Source organism: Maylandia zebra, linkage group LG1 (assembly GCF_041146795.1).
Source record: "Maylandia zebra isolate NMK-2024a linkage group LG1, Mzebra_GT3a, whole genome shotgun sequence".
NCBI lineage: Eukaryota > Metazoa > Chordata > Actinopteri > Cichliformes > Cichlidae > Maylandia > Maylandia zebra.
The window spans coordinates 28,430,277-28,445,874 of NC_135167.1; the positions used below are offsets into that span (position 1 = coordinate 28,430,277).

The window sequence follows — 15,598 nt, forward strand, 5'->3', positions numbered from 1 at the left end:
CACTCTTACATTGATCTTTTTTAAAAACTCCTCTTGGGACAAATCAATCAATTCTTTGGTCAACTCACGGAAATTCTGACACTCTCTGACAATATAATAAAACAGATAGACGTTAAAGCTCATTTTAGTTTTTGTATTCGATTTTTTATAAGGGTGTGTTATAAGCTAGTTTTACAATGCGCACTTTGACCCTTGCAAGTGAAAAGTATGACATAAACAGATGCTGCTTGCGTGCCTGAAAAATATGAGCACCAAGGACTAATTACTCACTGCTGTTTAGGTTAGTGTAGCCTCCGATTATAAGGACTACAAAACAAGGCAAAGCCCAGAGGCACAGAATATTTAAAAAGAAAACTAAAACATAACATTTGAAATCAAGAAAATAAACGCAAAGCAAGCAACAAGCTCAAGAATGCACGGGAACTCAAATTCATGATTATATCTTTCTGATTTTGCTTTATTGCCAACTATCGGATACCTCTGGGTTCTAAAATCAAGCAATTTGAAAAGGAAAAAAAACCAAACACGTACTATTTGGCTCAACCTTATTCACAGCCACACAGAGGCCACGGTCTGTGGTAAAGTTATAAGGCTGACTGACTGAGTTTCATCAGGTGTCACATGCGGTCATTACTGGAATTCAATCGAAAACAAAACCAAAAGCTTGGGAATCTCTGCTAAACAGAAAGAGCTCGTGCTGCTGAGTGTACTGGACCTCGGCTCACTCAGGCTCCAAACCACTGACAGTGAAAGCATTTTCATTAATGGAGCAAATACAGCATTTTTTTTAAATGTATTTGTGCAACTATTTAGCTTGTAATACAGTATTAAGTATGCTACTTTGGATCCATTTTGATAGCCTATTAACGTTATTTATTAGCTAAACAGACTGATTATCAGCATGTTGTTTGTTTTGAGCAAAAAAATATGACACATCATCCCAGAGCCTCCGTTTTGTTTCCATGTTTGGATTTTTCCAACTCAGGAAATGTGATCACCTGAGGAGTAGTCGAGCTTGCTCGGCTTGTTCGTTCAAGCCCGTATACTTATGTGGTATGATGATTATCCCACTGAAGCTTAAGGTGTGTATGTGTGTATCAGCTCCCACCTACGCAGGAGTAATTACAATTTCACTTCTCTCCTACAGTTATCTCTGTAGAGACACATCTCTGAAAGTGAGAGGTTCCTTTACCATACTTTTCACGTTCATGTTCATGTTCGTATATATATCCCGCAAAACACACACACGCAAACAAACACCACTTCACAAGTATGTGTCCTCGTTAAGTTGGCCTCATTTTGAGGGATTTATTTCATTCTAAAAAGCATCAATGTGATTTAATACAGAAAGTAATATTCGTTTTTTTACAGTGCAATTTAAGACTCCTGGAATCTGTAAAACAGCCGTGAAAATGATTCGATATAAAATCTTTTTAGTACCATGATCGGCACATCCCACCAGAAAACAAAGAAGTGAAACAATTCTTTAGCTTTATCCTTTATGGAGGGACACACTTTGGATCGTGGAAGAATCTCAAACACGTTCCTATATTTAACCGTGTGATAGATCAGAGGTAGAGCACGGGCAAAACCTGGAAGACATGTTCATCAATAACAGTTTATGTCTGCAAATGAAAATCAGCTGTACTTTCCATAGTGTGTTACCTTTATATTAACACATAAAGTTGATTGAGTGATAAGCCAGTCTCAGTGTATTACTTAAAAAGATAGTACACATAATAATTTCACGATAATTACACAGTAATTCCCCCGTCCAGCAGCCAAGAAAACATATGGGAAGAAAATTATCTACACTGCAGATGCCTGTTTTATACATATATATAGATATATATAGAGAGCGATAGGTAGATATGTCTATTACAACATGACTGCATTACATTTCACTTCTGGTTGTGATCTGACTGAACATGAAAATCCTTTCTTCAGCACACTGTCATGCTATGAGCCTCTGGCCCTCAGGTGTATTATTTACTCATGCGCGAGAAAGGCATGGCATGCAGTGTTTCCAGACAAAGGCGTGTTTATGAGGGTGTGTTTGCAAATCCAGAATGACAACCCAGATGCAAATGGTAAAAAAAACACTCAGAAAAAGAAAGGACAGTGATTAGGACAAAGTGGATTATGAGAAATACATTTGTATTTCAGTTTAAAGGAAAAAGAAACGTTTGGTGTATATTACTGCGAGCAGCCCAATATTGAGCCTTTTATTGGAAGAAATTTGGCCCCACTTTCTGATATTTATATTCCTTCCTAACCAACATCAACTGCTTTGTGCCTATGCAAAACAGCTATCTGACATTGGTGTCGCTCCACGACTGCTCAATTCTATTCTAATGAGCTGCGGATTTATGAACACACCCACTACAGAAAACAAAGAAGAAGCACTGACATTTAAGTTAATGACACACATTCGTTGACATTTTAAATCCTTGGATTCTTTTTTAAATCATTTTAACATGTCCACATTGCAAGATGAACATTGTCTCCTCTGTTGATAGATTAAACTTTGATTCCACTGGATCACTGTGTGCCAGAAAAATATCTCTTTTAAATAGGAAATTTAACTGTGTCCTGATTTGTGCTTTGTTTTGTTTCCACTGCTGCTGCTCATCCCCTCGCAGCCTCTGAGTCTTCCTCGAAGGCCCTGTTGTCATAGCGATGCTGCTGTCTCTCTGGGTCGAGGCTCCCTGGGTCAGTCAGTGGGACTTCATACAGGGCGTCTCCTGTCACTGTGATCACGGTGACATCTGGCGGTGACTCAGAAGAGAAGCTCTCTTTTCTGTCGTCCTCAACGCCCAGGGCCTTCAAGATGTCGCACTTACACATAGGGCAGGTTCGCCTCTCCAGCAGCCAGGGCTCGATGCAGGTTTTGTGGAAGATGTGATCACACGTCAGCACGGTCACCACATCGCCTACCTTGTAGGATTCGATACAAACGGCACACATCGAGGAGTCCGAACTGGTCTCCTCGTCCCCTCTCTTGAGCGTGCGTACCTGCAAACGCTTAATTGCCTTCTTCGCCTCGGATTTCAGTCGCTTCTCATTGCGCTTGCTCATGCTCATATTGTAGAGACGGTTTGCGGAGATGAACACAAAGTAGGCGATGGAGGCTGCGGTTACAATGAAAAAGGCAATGGACAGAAAGTAAAGCCAGTATGTGTCCATCCAGGGTCCGTGAGCCACGCCTTCACTAATTATCATTTGAACATCAATCCCGTTTTTCACCAACCTGACAATCTCCATGCCCTGAGTGTTACCAATCATGATCGCCACAATTTCGTCTGCATCTGAGTGTGCCATGTGTGTAGTGCTGTTTCCACTGCCGTCCACATTATACACAACAACAGCAGCTGCTCCGAGGCGTTTGGCAGCATTGATCTTCTCACCGAAGGTGCAGTTGCCCCTCTTCACCAGGGCTATCCACGGTGGTAAGGTTTCGTTGCGGTCGTACACAGGATCTGGGCCACAGCCTTTGGGGTCTCCCACGGGAAGCGTAACGATGCCAAAAGCTCTTTTCCTCAGAGAGTTACGGCCATACAACCCACACTCACAATATTTCTCCTCAGTCTCATTGTAGCTGTTCACAAAGCTTATTTCCACGTTGGCAGTCCAAAATACAAAGGTAGCTGAACAGTGAACAAGCCCTGACAAAAACAGCAAAAGCAGCAGAGGTGGTTGTGTCTTCTTACCCATGGTAACACTGTTCTTGAACAAGAGGAAGTCCTCTTACTCAGGCTTATTTAGCCTCTTCAAAACTTCTTTTTCAAAAAAAGAAAAAAACTCCCAGTTCCTGGTCTGTTCAAGTCTCAGCAGTCTCAATCCGGCGATAGTTTCACCAAGCCTGCTGTCTTCGGTAATATGACACGAGCCTTTGGTAACATAAAACAAGCTACGCGTCAGCCACTCACCTCTCGTTATCTTCCTGAACCTTGAACACTGAACACTCCCCGCTGAGGGCAGGGTGTTGCTATTCAACAAGTTGAAGTACACAAAACACACAGACCTATGTTGTTTCCAGAGCCAAGGAACAGCATTCGAGAAGGAAAGACATGATAAGCAAATGATAAGAAGACTTTCATAAGGCAAGACTGTGACAGCTGTAAAAACTGCCGCATTCTCCTTGCATAATGATGACAAAAGCAACTCAGCCAGTTTTTCTAGTTTGACTGGTTTCCTTCCTCTTTTTTCTGCGGCTGCGATCATTGTTTTGTTAAGGTGACAGGCAAGTTTTGCACCGCTGCCTTGTGGCTATTGTCTCTAATCTACAAATATAGTCTACTGCATATTCTACTGCAGTAGACTAATGTTGCTGAATATTTTTACAGGCTTACGAAAAAAAACTGAGTGAAGAGGATAAGACTTTTGCACACAAGAGTAATGTTTTTCCATTGTGCTGATACTGTAACTAGAGACTCATCCACCACTGCAGGCATACCAGTGACCACTGAAATAGAACGAGGCACTGTCAAGTTTCCGCTGTATCTTCTTACACACAAGTGAAAGCGCACAAACACTAAGAGACAGAAAGGCTTCAAATGACAAATTCGATGGTGAGGTTGCTGTCCAGCTTGATAGTTTACCTGAGATTGAGACTGGATTGAGATCTGCTCTATTTCATTGAGCCATTTTTACCTTAGTTCACACACACACAAAGAATGTGTACACAATGCGCTATTAAATAATCTATTTGACTGGGGCTAGCTCTGTAAATAAAAGACTGTGAGATATTTCCTTTTAGCACAGCTAGAAGTCACAGCTTCTGATAACAGGAACAATGGTTCTGCTCTGACCCTTAAATTCCAGAAATATTACCCTGTCAAGTTATGAACACGCACTCCAAAAAAGACCTCATGTCTTGTTCAAGTTAATAAAAACAGACATTCCTCTTTACAGGTGAAGTTTGGTGTTAGATTCTAAAGGTATCCTGAGACTTTCTGATCTAATACTGGCATCTGCTGGCTGGTTAGTGGTGTGGTCAAAGGAAAAGACAAACCTCCACCAAGCTAGGTGAGTCAGACAGACGTGCAAACTGTCAGCACTGGACACATGTGTGCATTTGCTTATATTTTAATCCGAAAAAGAATAGTGATTTCAACAGTGTTCAGTGGTGTTAGTTTGATGATGAACTTAAACTCACTTACTTAAAAAAAATTTAAAGAATAAAAAAAATTTAATTGTAAAGAAATTAATGGAAGCAGTACGGACGAAATGAATTTGTCCTAATTCACTCCTAAAAGGTTAATTTAATAATAAAAGATTAAACAGTACTAAGTTGTTATTCCAATAAATGAACAGAGTCATTAAAAGAGATAGATACTTATGAACCACTTTATTAGATACACTTTTCTGGCACTGAGTTGGACCTCCTTTTGCCTCCAGAACTATTGTAATTCTTCGTAGCATATTCAACAAGGTGCTGGCTTCATGTGCCACCACATCTCAAAGGTGCTCTACTGTATTGAGATGTGGTGACTGTGGAGGCCATTTGACAGCAATGAACATGCTGTCACTGCGGTCGTAAAGGGATGGCTATGGTCATCAACAGCTAGGTTGAGGTGTTTTAATGACACTCAGTTTTTATTACACCACTATCAGCCTGAACCGCTGATGCAAGGCTGGATGGATGCACGCTTTCAGGTTTTTTATGCTATATGCTGACCCTAGCATTCAGCTGTGTCAGCAGAAATTGAGACTTTACAAGCCAGGCAATATTTTTCAAATCTTCTCTTGGAGCATTTTGGCGATTCTGTATGAAGTGTAAACTCAGTTTCCTGTTCTTGGCTGACAAGACCCGGTGTGGTCTTCTGTAGCTGTAGCTCCTGTATTTCAAGGTTTGACATGTTGCATGCTCAGAGCTGCTCTCCTCTTTTGGTTGTAATAAGCAGTTACCTAAGTTACTTTTGCCTTCCTATCAGCTGAAAGGAGTCTGGCCATTCTCCTATGACCTCTGACACCAACAAGGAATTTTCTCCCAGAGAAATGCTGCACACTAGGGATGGCTGTGTGGGAAAATCCCAGTAGATCAGCTGTTTCTGAAATACTTAGTTCAGCAAGTCTGGCACCAACAACCATGCCATGTTCAAAGTCACTTAAATCACCTTCCTTGCCTGTTCTGATGCTCAGTTTGAACTTCAGTAGTAACTGTCGTGTGATTGGTTGATTAGATATTTGCTTTAAGGAGCTGTTGAACAGGTGTGGTCTATGAGTGTAAATGAAATGATAAAAAAATAAATAAAACTTAAAAAAATGGTGGTACTTCCTAAATTTATTCATCTCTTCCAAAACATACCCATCTTTCCCACATCATCATTTTTAAACTATTGACTCTATCATTATGTCTTTCATCTGGGCAAATAAACACCATACAATTTCAAAGGCACACTTGCAGAAACCCTCTGAGGGCAGACTTGGCCTCCCAGTTTTCAGGCAATATTATTGGGCTTGCAATACCAGAACGTGGGTTTTCTGGAACAGTGTTTCAGCTGTTCCTGCTGTTCAGAAGGGCTGTGGTCCTTCCTGCCAAACATACCTACCAAAATTTTTTAGCAAAGATTTTGTCCTAGCTCTATTCTCTTCAGATCCTAAAGCAAGTTAGGGGTGCTTTGTGCCAGACCTATCCATTTTTGCACCATAACGCCAAACCTTTCTTTTTTACCTGGCGTGATGGACCCTGTGTGTAATCATTGGTCAGAATTAGGTCTCCGCACTATTAAGGACGTCTACATCGATAATTGTTTTGCTTCATTTGTTCAGTTGCAATCAAAATGTATGCTTCCCTCCACTCGTTTATTTCGATACTTACAAATCAGGAATTTTGTTAAACACTCGTTCTCCCATCTGGATCAGCCACCTGCTCATAGAGACTTCTATGATTATTTGATTGAAATCCCAAACACCTAATCAGCCAGTTTACTACACTTTTTACACTTAAACCACCTACAAACCTCACCAAGGATGCTTGCGTTAAGGACATGGAAGTAGACATATCGGACACTTTGTGGGCCAATGGGTTGAAGAAGATTAAAGAATGCTCTGTTAATGCCAGATTACAACTTAGGCAGTTCAAAGTCCTTCATCGTTTGCGTTTCTCTAAAATAAAGCTAGGCAGCATTTTTCCATCTATTTCCTCATTGTGTCATAAAATGCAAAGCAATGGAAGGAACCACTGCCCACCTTTTCTGGTCTTGCCCTAAACTTTTTTGGGCAGAGATATTTAATATGTATAACCGGATTTATGACTTAAAATTAAAGCCGGATTGTATACTTGCAGTGCTAGGCTGCTCCCTAACCTCACTGGCACTTAGACGTCCTCTTCAGAAACCCTTAATGTTTGACATGATTGTAGCTAAAAGCTATTGTAGCTATTCTTAGAGCCTGGAAATCACCATCTCCTCCCTTGTTTAGGGTTTGGCTATGAGAGAGGATTGCATGTTTGTATATTGCCTTATTTTTTTCTTTTCTTTTATTGTTTTCCTGTTCTGGTTTTTTGGTTTTTGTCTTACTTTCTGCGCTTGGATGTCATTGTTTTTTATTTGATTTTATGTAATTTTAAGTTAAAATCTTGTAAATAAACATTAAAAAAAAACCTTTAAGAGCAAGTATTTTAAAAAATATCTCCAAGCATACCGTCTATTTACCAGAATACCTGTGTTGGTTTTTGTTTTAGGGTTTTTTTTAAAATTGCCTTATTTCTTTGTTGCATGACTTCCAGGCTAGGCCCTTATCAGTCTACACAAGATGACCAGCAAACCACAAACCCAGTCAATGCCACACAGGGGCGCCATTAACTCACAGCTAGGCTCAGCATCATTCATCACAATTAGCACAACAAAACAAGCAAGTTCAGCTTCATTCGGCTAGTGTGCACTGCTCACTGGTGCAACAGAAATGCCAGACTGATGATTTAAGCATTTGTCAACCTTAAAGTTGCTTTCATAATATAAATTCATAATGTTAAATCTTCTGCTTAATGAAATACGTGCAATAGACACAGAGCAGCCTCTCAGAAAACCAGTAATTGAATTGACTCACCTTTTTTCAAATCATCTTGTTTGGACTCAGGATAAACTATCCATCGTTTTAATATCCATTCATTTCATGTCTTTGGAGCACGAAGGCGATCCACACAGAGAGCACTCCTGACTGACGCTCTGTGGCTCCGGGGGAAACTTTGGGGCATGTCCAAACAAGCCCTGGCACCCCGTCCCTCCACATATTCACACCCCCTTTTTTTCCTCACATGTGAGGAGTATGGGTATCAGTCTACGGTGTAACTAAAACTACACTAAATCCTGTTTATGGTTATGTTCTGTCTACAATCACGAGTCAGATATGCGCAAAGGCCTAGTTGAGTGGCCTGCATGTACGCCCACAGTGCCACTGTTTGACGTGAAGATGATCATCTCCAAATTCAGCAAGTGTGTTGCTTAAATGTGTATTTAATCAAGAAAACATTACATTTCCACTTGTAAAGCTGCATTAAAACTGTGTTTAAAGAAATCTGGATTTCACCCCTGCTGCGCCTCAGGCTGGATTGTGTTCAAGCTGACTGGAATGACTCGCAACTCGTGATCCCCCATTCTTAGTAGCACCAGACTTTAAAATGTCCCCCCTCCCAATAATCTCTCTTTGCAGCTTGCAGCCGTATGTAGTGTTAGATGCAGCGCTCACAACCAATTTTAGTCCTTAGTACATTTCTACAAGCTTGTAAAGACACACATGCGTCCTTGGATTAATCGCTAATTTCGTATTTATTTTTTTGTTTTATTTCATTTTAAAATGACCATGGGTACTGCTGTAGCTGTGCAGAAAAAGAAGAGAAAAGATTTTATACCTTACTTTCTGGGATTTGTAATATTTTTGTATTGCACGGTCAGTCTCCTTTCAGTAACAGCAAAAACAGCACAGGAAAGTCACTCTGTCAGGGTGCGTCGGGCCGTGGGTAAGCATATCTGAAACAAGTGCGTGCGGGATTTTTGGGTTACTTTGTAACATTTTAGAGCTGCCACAATAATCTGGGGGAGTTTTGTTTTATAGTGACAATCTGTTCAGTGTGTCATGAGTTATGTCACGGTAATAATGTGTGCGTAATCATGTGGCATAGCAACTGTGGCAATGTTTGCTCTACTAATCGTCGTGTGTTATCGGCATGAAAGACCGTGTAACTGCCATGAAAATAGAGCTAACCATCTTGGCAGAGCGCTCTAGCAACTTGCTGGCTTCTTGGGGTGACAGTTTGTGTGTATGAGTTGTTAAGAGTCGTTATTAGAGTCGGTGCTTTCGTCTTTTATTTGATAATATTCTCGCGTGTATTTGTCAGGGGCTAGATTTAAGAAGTTGAAAATAGGTATTATCACACAACCGTTACTGGAGGCGACTGATTCATCCTCATCCCAGTCTCCATAAAGATAATCTCCCTCAGGCTTTCTGTACTGACGTATTCGACCAAAATGGCCAGACTGAAACTTTTCTGTACAATTAGATTTTAGTTCACTTTACTAAAATGTTCTAAAATATTTTTTCTCCCTTATTTTTGAATTAGTTTACTTTAACAGCCTTGATTTGAATGCGTGTGCGTGTTGTTTCTGCTGTTTTAGAGAATGAGACAGAATGCATCCCGCCACAGTCCTCCGAGTTTCCTGAAGGCTTCTTCACAGTGCAGGAGAGGAAGGACGGAGGGCTCGTCATTTATTTTATGCTTATTTTCTACATGCTTTTGGCTGTCTCTATAGTCTGCGACGATTACTTTCTGCCATCATTAGAAGTAATCAGTGAACGTAAGTTCTACATAACACACACGTTTCCAATAGAACATCTGCGTGTAAGGTGTAGGTGTAGGCTTGGGTGGATGTTCTCATTGTATTTTTGCACTGTGTGATTATCAGAGTAATCGGGATTTATAACAACAGATTCTAACGCAATTTCTTCATTTACAAGGTGGGAGCCAAATCTACACATACAGTGTGAGGAAATATTTAACTTACTGAACATTTTAAGTAATAAATAAAGCTGTTAGTCAGTTAATCCTTTGGTATAGTTAATGTAAACTAGTAGTTTGGTCTTTGCAAAGTCTACAAACATTGTGAAAGTTTTCAACTTTATGCACCTATCCCTCCAACACCTAAGTATATATATATTTTTTTTTTAAAAAACATATCCTTTTTTAATAGACGATCAAACCATGAAATCAACTGACTGACTAAACAAGCCCACAGTGGGCGGATATAAAATGTAATATCACAGACCAATCCTTAAAAATAAATATATCAATCTGTTTTTAATGGGCCATTTGAGGAGGGATTGTGCTATTGTTGAACAAAACTGTGCATTATATTTTTTTTGTGTGTGTGTTATTTTGGACCTCTCTCAGGTCTGGGATTGTCACAGGACGTAGCAGGAGCCACGTTTATGGCAGCTGGAAGTTCTGCACCTGAACTAGTCACAGCCTTCCTAGGTAATCACAAACTAAGTAAAAACCTAATTATGACATGATAACCCCAGTATGATCATCTGTGTCCTTGTGGTGTTCCCCAGTCTGACATAGTGACTTTACTACATGGGAACAAAAAGGAAAAGTGTCCTTGAACTAGGCTATTTTAACTTTCAGATCTTTATTTCTTTTCCCTGTCATGCTTCCTCATTGCTCCTGGCTTCAAAGCTAAAATGTGCTCTTTACTGTCAGGTGTGTTTGTGACAAAAGGGGACATTGGGGTCAGCACCATTGTGGGATCGGCTGTCTACAACCTGCTAGGAATCTGTGGTGCCTGTGGACTTTTAGCCTCTATGGTACATTCTGACACGATAACACATAAGATACAGACAAACATTACACCTCTGCTAACTACTTGTGTGTAGCAGTTGCACTTTTGCTCAGCCAAAACAGAAGGATCGTTGTGTTTTATGAGCCTTAAACCTCTTATTTTTGTTCGCTTTATCAGGCTGGGCGTCTCACCTGTTGGCCACTATTCAGGGACTGCCTGGCATATGGGATCAGTGTTGCTGCTGTCATTGGGATTATTTCAGATAACAAAGTTTACTGGTGAGTGTATTTGTGTGTACTAACTCATCATTACATGAATCATCTTAAGACCTTTCACCACATACAAACAGGTGTTGAATTTGGGTTGTAAAAGACTTTGTCCTTTTATAAGAGACTCTATTTTATAACCCAAAGGGTGGTAACAAGATACAAAGTCATTTACAGCGTTTTATTGCCTCTTGCCTCTTTATTGCCTGATGTAGAGAAAAACAAATTAAAAGAGATCACAAAACAATTTGTACAGTGCAGGTATTTACAGGTTTGTTTTTTCTTTTTGTTTTTTATGGTACTGTCATAACTATATCCATGGCTAAAAAAAAAAGCAACAACAATTTGGAGAATTACACATGGAAAATATGTTGAAATAATCCAGTGGTACAAAAGCCACTGAAAAGTATGTTTTCTGACCTTAATTGAGGGAAGTGAGACCTGCAGTTTTTTAGATGGTGATCTGGGTTCTTTTGTGACCTCCTGGGTGAGTCATCGAAGAACTCTTGAAGTATTTTTGGTAGGCTGGTCACTCTGGTGAAGGTTCACCACTGTTCCATGTTTTCTCCATTTGTGGATAATGGCTCTCACCATGGTTCATCACTGCTATTACTTACATTGACATAATAATTGAAAAGTGCATTTTGTATTTACTCAGGTTATCTTTGTCTAATATTAAAATCTGTTTATGTTCTGAAACATATAAGTCTGACAAATATGCAAAAAAAACTAAAAACTCAGGAAGGGGACAAATGCTTTTTCACAGCATTGTATGTTTTATTTACAATATTTTTCATTTACAGTATGTCAATGAACTATTAATGCTCAAACTGTGTCATTTGTTGACAGGTATGATGCTGCCTGTCTCCTGCTGGTCTACGGCGTTTACATTGTGGTTCTGTGCTTTGACCTTCGCATCAGTGAGTTTGTCCTGAGGAAGCTGAGCCCTTGCTGCACGTGTCTGGGGTCAGGTTCGTGTGAAAAGATTGAGACACAGCGTCTGCTGGGTTGGAATGACGACACCAGTTTGCGAGTCCACAGTCGCTCCAGAACAGACAGTGGGATCTTCCACGATGAGTCAGGATACTCTCACCTGTCCCTCAGCCTACACGGACTCAATGAGATTCCTGAAGGTAAGGCGCACTTCTTAGTGGCACAGTAAAACTGCTTTCCTTCAACGCCACTTTGAGTCATTCGCCTTCGTGTTTGATCTAGGAGAGATGTCTGATGTATATTCTCTCATACCAGCAGAGCATAAAAGTGTCTTTGCCGTCCCGGAGAGCGACATGAAACGGATTCTGTGGGTACTGTCCCTGCCCATCATCACTCTGCTTTTCCTCACCATCCCTGACTGCAGGAGAAGGTTCTGGAAGCAGTGGTTCGTGATCACTTTCCTCATGTCAGCAGTCTGGATCTCAGCTTTTACATATGTGCTGGTGTGGATGGTCACTGTAGTTGGTAAGATGGCTGTTTTAACTCTGAAGTCTGTAATAAAATTCTGTAGTTTTCATTAAACTTTTGCAGATTAGCTACAGGTGTAAATGAGCTCATCACCCACTGAGCCACGGCAGATCACAAGTGTTGAAACTTGTGAGAAAAATGTTGGATTTGCAGAGTACAGTCACATGTTGGTCTGCTGGTTAATTCCTGGGATGCCATTGTCTAGGCAGGTTCAGAGGGGGTCTGTTGTAGCTCCAGTGGGCCATGTGCCTAGCCGGCCACAGCAATTAACAGGGGGCTCACCCCTAGGGAAACACAGTCACATGAGGACTGAGTGTATACAGGGCTTCAAGAACCCCTCCACCTTCCATCTACAAAAGAATGAACTATAGAACTATATTCCAAGTTCAGGGTAAAAAGGCAATATTATCATGTGACAGTGGCAGGTCTACTTAATGTATAATGAGATTATTATCCAATAGTTCTCAGAAAGGCTCACATGCAGGGAAATACCAGGCATGTAGGCTCTGCACTGAATTGGACAGTACAGAGAACCCAGTCACAGTTCACAGGCAGGATTGTAAGGATTCATTTAAGGTGGTGATTAATATTGGTGAGTTATTTTCTGGATCACTTTGCCTGAAATTTATTTATTTTCCTATGATGAATGTGGATTCTGGATAATGGACAATGTCTAATAATGGACTTAATTTTCAAAAAGAGAAGGAGCAGATGTGCTGTTTATTTAACTTGATAATAGGATTTCACATTCTTATGGAAGATCCACAGTACTATGTACTTTTGAGCCACCCCTCATTTCTTGATATTTAGCTTAGGTTCTTGAGAAATAGTTCCTTCAGTTTTCTTCAGGTCGAAGGTTTTCCTTAGCTGCTTTTTCAGTCATTTTCAGCGCTTCTACCTGACCCTTTACAAGGGAATGTTTCTGTTGAGCAACTTAACCCTGACGTATGAGTCATTCAAACAAAAAAAGTACCCAACCTAAGGGAAGAACCAGTGTTGTGTCTACACATTACAGACGACTTCGCAGAGAACCAATGTTAATTTGTATTTTTAGGCACTTTGTTACTAGCAGCCTGTCGCAAAACATAATTTGTTCACATTTTTCACTGACTTGACTACAGAAGTGGTATCTCTTTAGTTGAGAATGTCAAGAAGCTATATTTAAGGCTGGAAAACAGGGAGAAAAGTCTCCACAGCCATCTGTTAAACATAGAGGAGGCTCTGTCATGGGTTTGGCGCTTCATTTCAGTCAGGTGTGTTAGACACAGAAATTGTACTGTTTTTGCCTGATATACTGCATTTCCATTAATCTCTGCACCTATTTCCCTTGCAAGACATAAAAAAAAATGTGTAGTAGTTCAATATTTTTGCACAACACTGTATCTTGAAGTTATTGGTAGGGTAATCCGACTTTGTGTTGGCATTGTGTTTATGCAGGTGAGACCCTTGCTATCCCCGATACTATTATGGGACTTACTTTGCTTGCTGCTGGAACCAGTATACCTGACACTGTGGCCAGTGTGATGGTGGCCAGAGAAGGTAACACTAATTTCCAGTTTCATTAACTTCATTTAAAATTCCTGAACAACTGCTTGCTGTACATTTAAACTTCCACAGCTTGTTCACTCAAAATACAGGAATGTTGAATTCTTTAAAATTTCAATGTAAACTTTTTTTCTCTCTCTCTTAAGGGAAAGCCGATATGGCCATGTCCAACATTGTGGGCTCTAATGTGTTTGACATGCTGTGCCTGGGTTTGCCTTGGTTCATCAAAACTGCCTTTGTGGACACCAACAACCCTGTAGAGGTCAACAGCACCGGACTGGTCTTTATTTCCTGCACACTTCTCCTTTCAATTGTCTTCCTTTTCGTAGCCGTGCACATCAACGGATGGAAGTTGGACTGGAAGCTGGGAATCGTTTCTCTCATCTGCTACATCCTCTTTGCCACTCTGTCCATCCTGTATGAGCTGGGAATTATTGGGAATAATCCCCTAAGGCTGTGCAGCGACTGAGATCTGACCTTCTCAGGACTAAAGCCATATTTTCTGAGTAAAAACAAAAATGTTAAGCTTTTAAAAATGTACAAATATCAAGTTGCTACGGCACGCATACGTGATGGTCACCTCAGTGAATGATCTATTGTTAATATATTTTACCAAAGGTGGCAATGTTCCTAGGATCATTCTTTTGGGCGTGTACACCAAGATCCAGACAAGACCAGTATCATCACAAGGCCCATCTTCACATTGCAAGACATTCCCTGTCTTACATAAGGGTCATGAACAAAAAGCTACTGCTCCCACAGGTTTACTGCAATTTCCAATAAGAAAAGAAATAAAAGGTTTAAACTGAACTCATCTGGCCTTGTCCTCCTTTTTAAGAGGGTGGTTGAGCTAAAACAAAGACTTATTTCTCTGATAAGCTTTTATGAGCGAGAAAGAATGGTTAGAGCCATAAATAGTTAAAAAAAAAAAAAAAAGAAAGAAAAACTTTCCACTCATCTTCAGTTCCCTAAAACTGTCACGCATTTTTTTTCCACAACCAAGTTTGCAATGCTTGCGTGGACTTTAGACACTAATCTACCCTCAGAACAAACCCAACAAAGCTTAGTTCAAGCTAAGCACAAAAACCTTCCAAAAAAAAGAATTTGTTCAAAACTGTAGCAAACCTAATTCAAATAAAAATAGTTTAAAATCCCGTTTTAATCTGTAGCTTTGATGAAATCTTTCTAACAGCTTGAGGACACACTGTTATGCATCTTTTTTACAGCACTGATGTCTAGTTAGGTGTCCGTATTGTATTCCCCTGACATACACGTGCCATAATATAACTAAAAACAACAAACAAATCTAAACAAAACAGCTACTTTTGGCTGTATTCTTATTAACAGGTCGCTGCAGCAGGTAACTCAGTTTGTCAGGATTATGCCAAACCCACTCGCGATCTAACTAAAAATACTAAACTTTAAGCTTGAAGGTTTAAATACTTGAATATCTTTTTGTTCCTATAAAATAAGCTCATACTGAGTTTCATCTGTGGACTATTGTGGTATTTTTTAGATTTGAAGATGCCAATGTAGAACACTGTT

At 40.1% G+C, this 15,598-nt stretch overlaps 2 protein-coding genes across 3 annotated transcripts; one reads left to right on the top strand and one right to left on the bottom strand.

Annotated features, from left to right (window-relative positions):
• Positions 1–1,275: 1,275 nt before the first annotated feature.
• Positions 1,276–4,147, bottom strand: LOC101471521 (E3 ubiquitin-protein ligase RNF128). Its single transcript, XM_004543486.3, has one exon. The coding sequence runs from the start codon at positions 3,712–3,714 to the stop codon at positions 2,629–2,631; it is 1,086 nt and encodes a 361-aa protein (XP_004543543.1). The 5' UTR covers positions 3,715–4,147; the 3' UTR covers positions 1,276–2,628.
• Positions 4,148–8,651: 4,504 nt separating this feature from the next.
• slc24a5 (solute carrier family 24 member 5) lies at positions 8,652–14,863 on the top strand. 2 transcript variants are annotated; one of them, XM_004543487.3, is made up of 9 exons: positions 8,652–8,962; positions 9,618–9,797; positions 10,391–10,474; positions 10,703–10,806; positions 10,959–11,059; positions 11,897–12,180; positions 12,296–12,505; positions 13,946–14,047; positions 14,200–14,863. In XM_004543487.3, exons 1-9 carry the CDS (start codon positions 8,800–8,802, stop codon positions 14,520–14,522), a joined length of 1,551 nt encoding a protein of 516 aa, XP_004543544.1. In that variant the 5' UTR covers positions 8,652–8,799; the 3' UTR covers positions 14,523–14,863. The 2 variants fall into 2 exon arrangements, with proteins under 2 accessions (XP_004543544.1, XP_004543545.1); XM_004543488.3 differs by having other exon boundaries at positions 12,299–12,505.
• Positions 14,864–15,598: the final 735 nt, after the last annotated feature.

What these genes read in the sequence shown, in the direction of transcription:
- slc24a5 (XM_004543487.3), top strand. Translation starts at nt 8,800, where the DNA reads ATGACCATGGGTACTGCTGTAGCTGTGCAGAAAAAGAAGAGAAAAGAT. An exon ending in GTGGATGGTCACTGTAGTTG is followed by an intron (nt 12,506 to 13,945) that starts GTAAGATGGCTG and finishes GTGTTTATGCAG; the next exon opens with GTGAGACCCTTGCTATCCCC. An exon ending in TGTGATGGTGGCCAGAGAAG is followed by an intron (nt 14,048 to 14,199) that starts GTAACACTAATT and finishes CTCTCTCTTAAG; the next exon opens with GGAAAGCCGATATGGCCATG.
- LOC101471521 (XM_004543486.3), bottom strand. Translation starts at nt 3,714, where the DNA reads ATGGGTAAGAAGACACAACCACCTCTGCTGCTTTTGCTGTTTTTGTCA.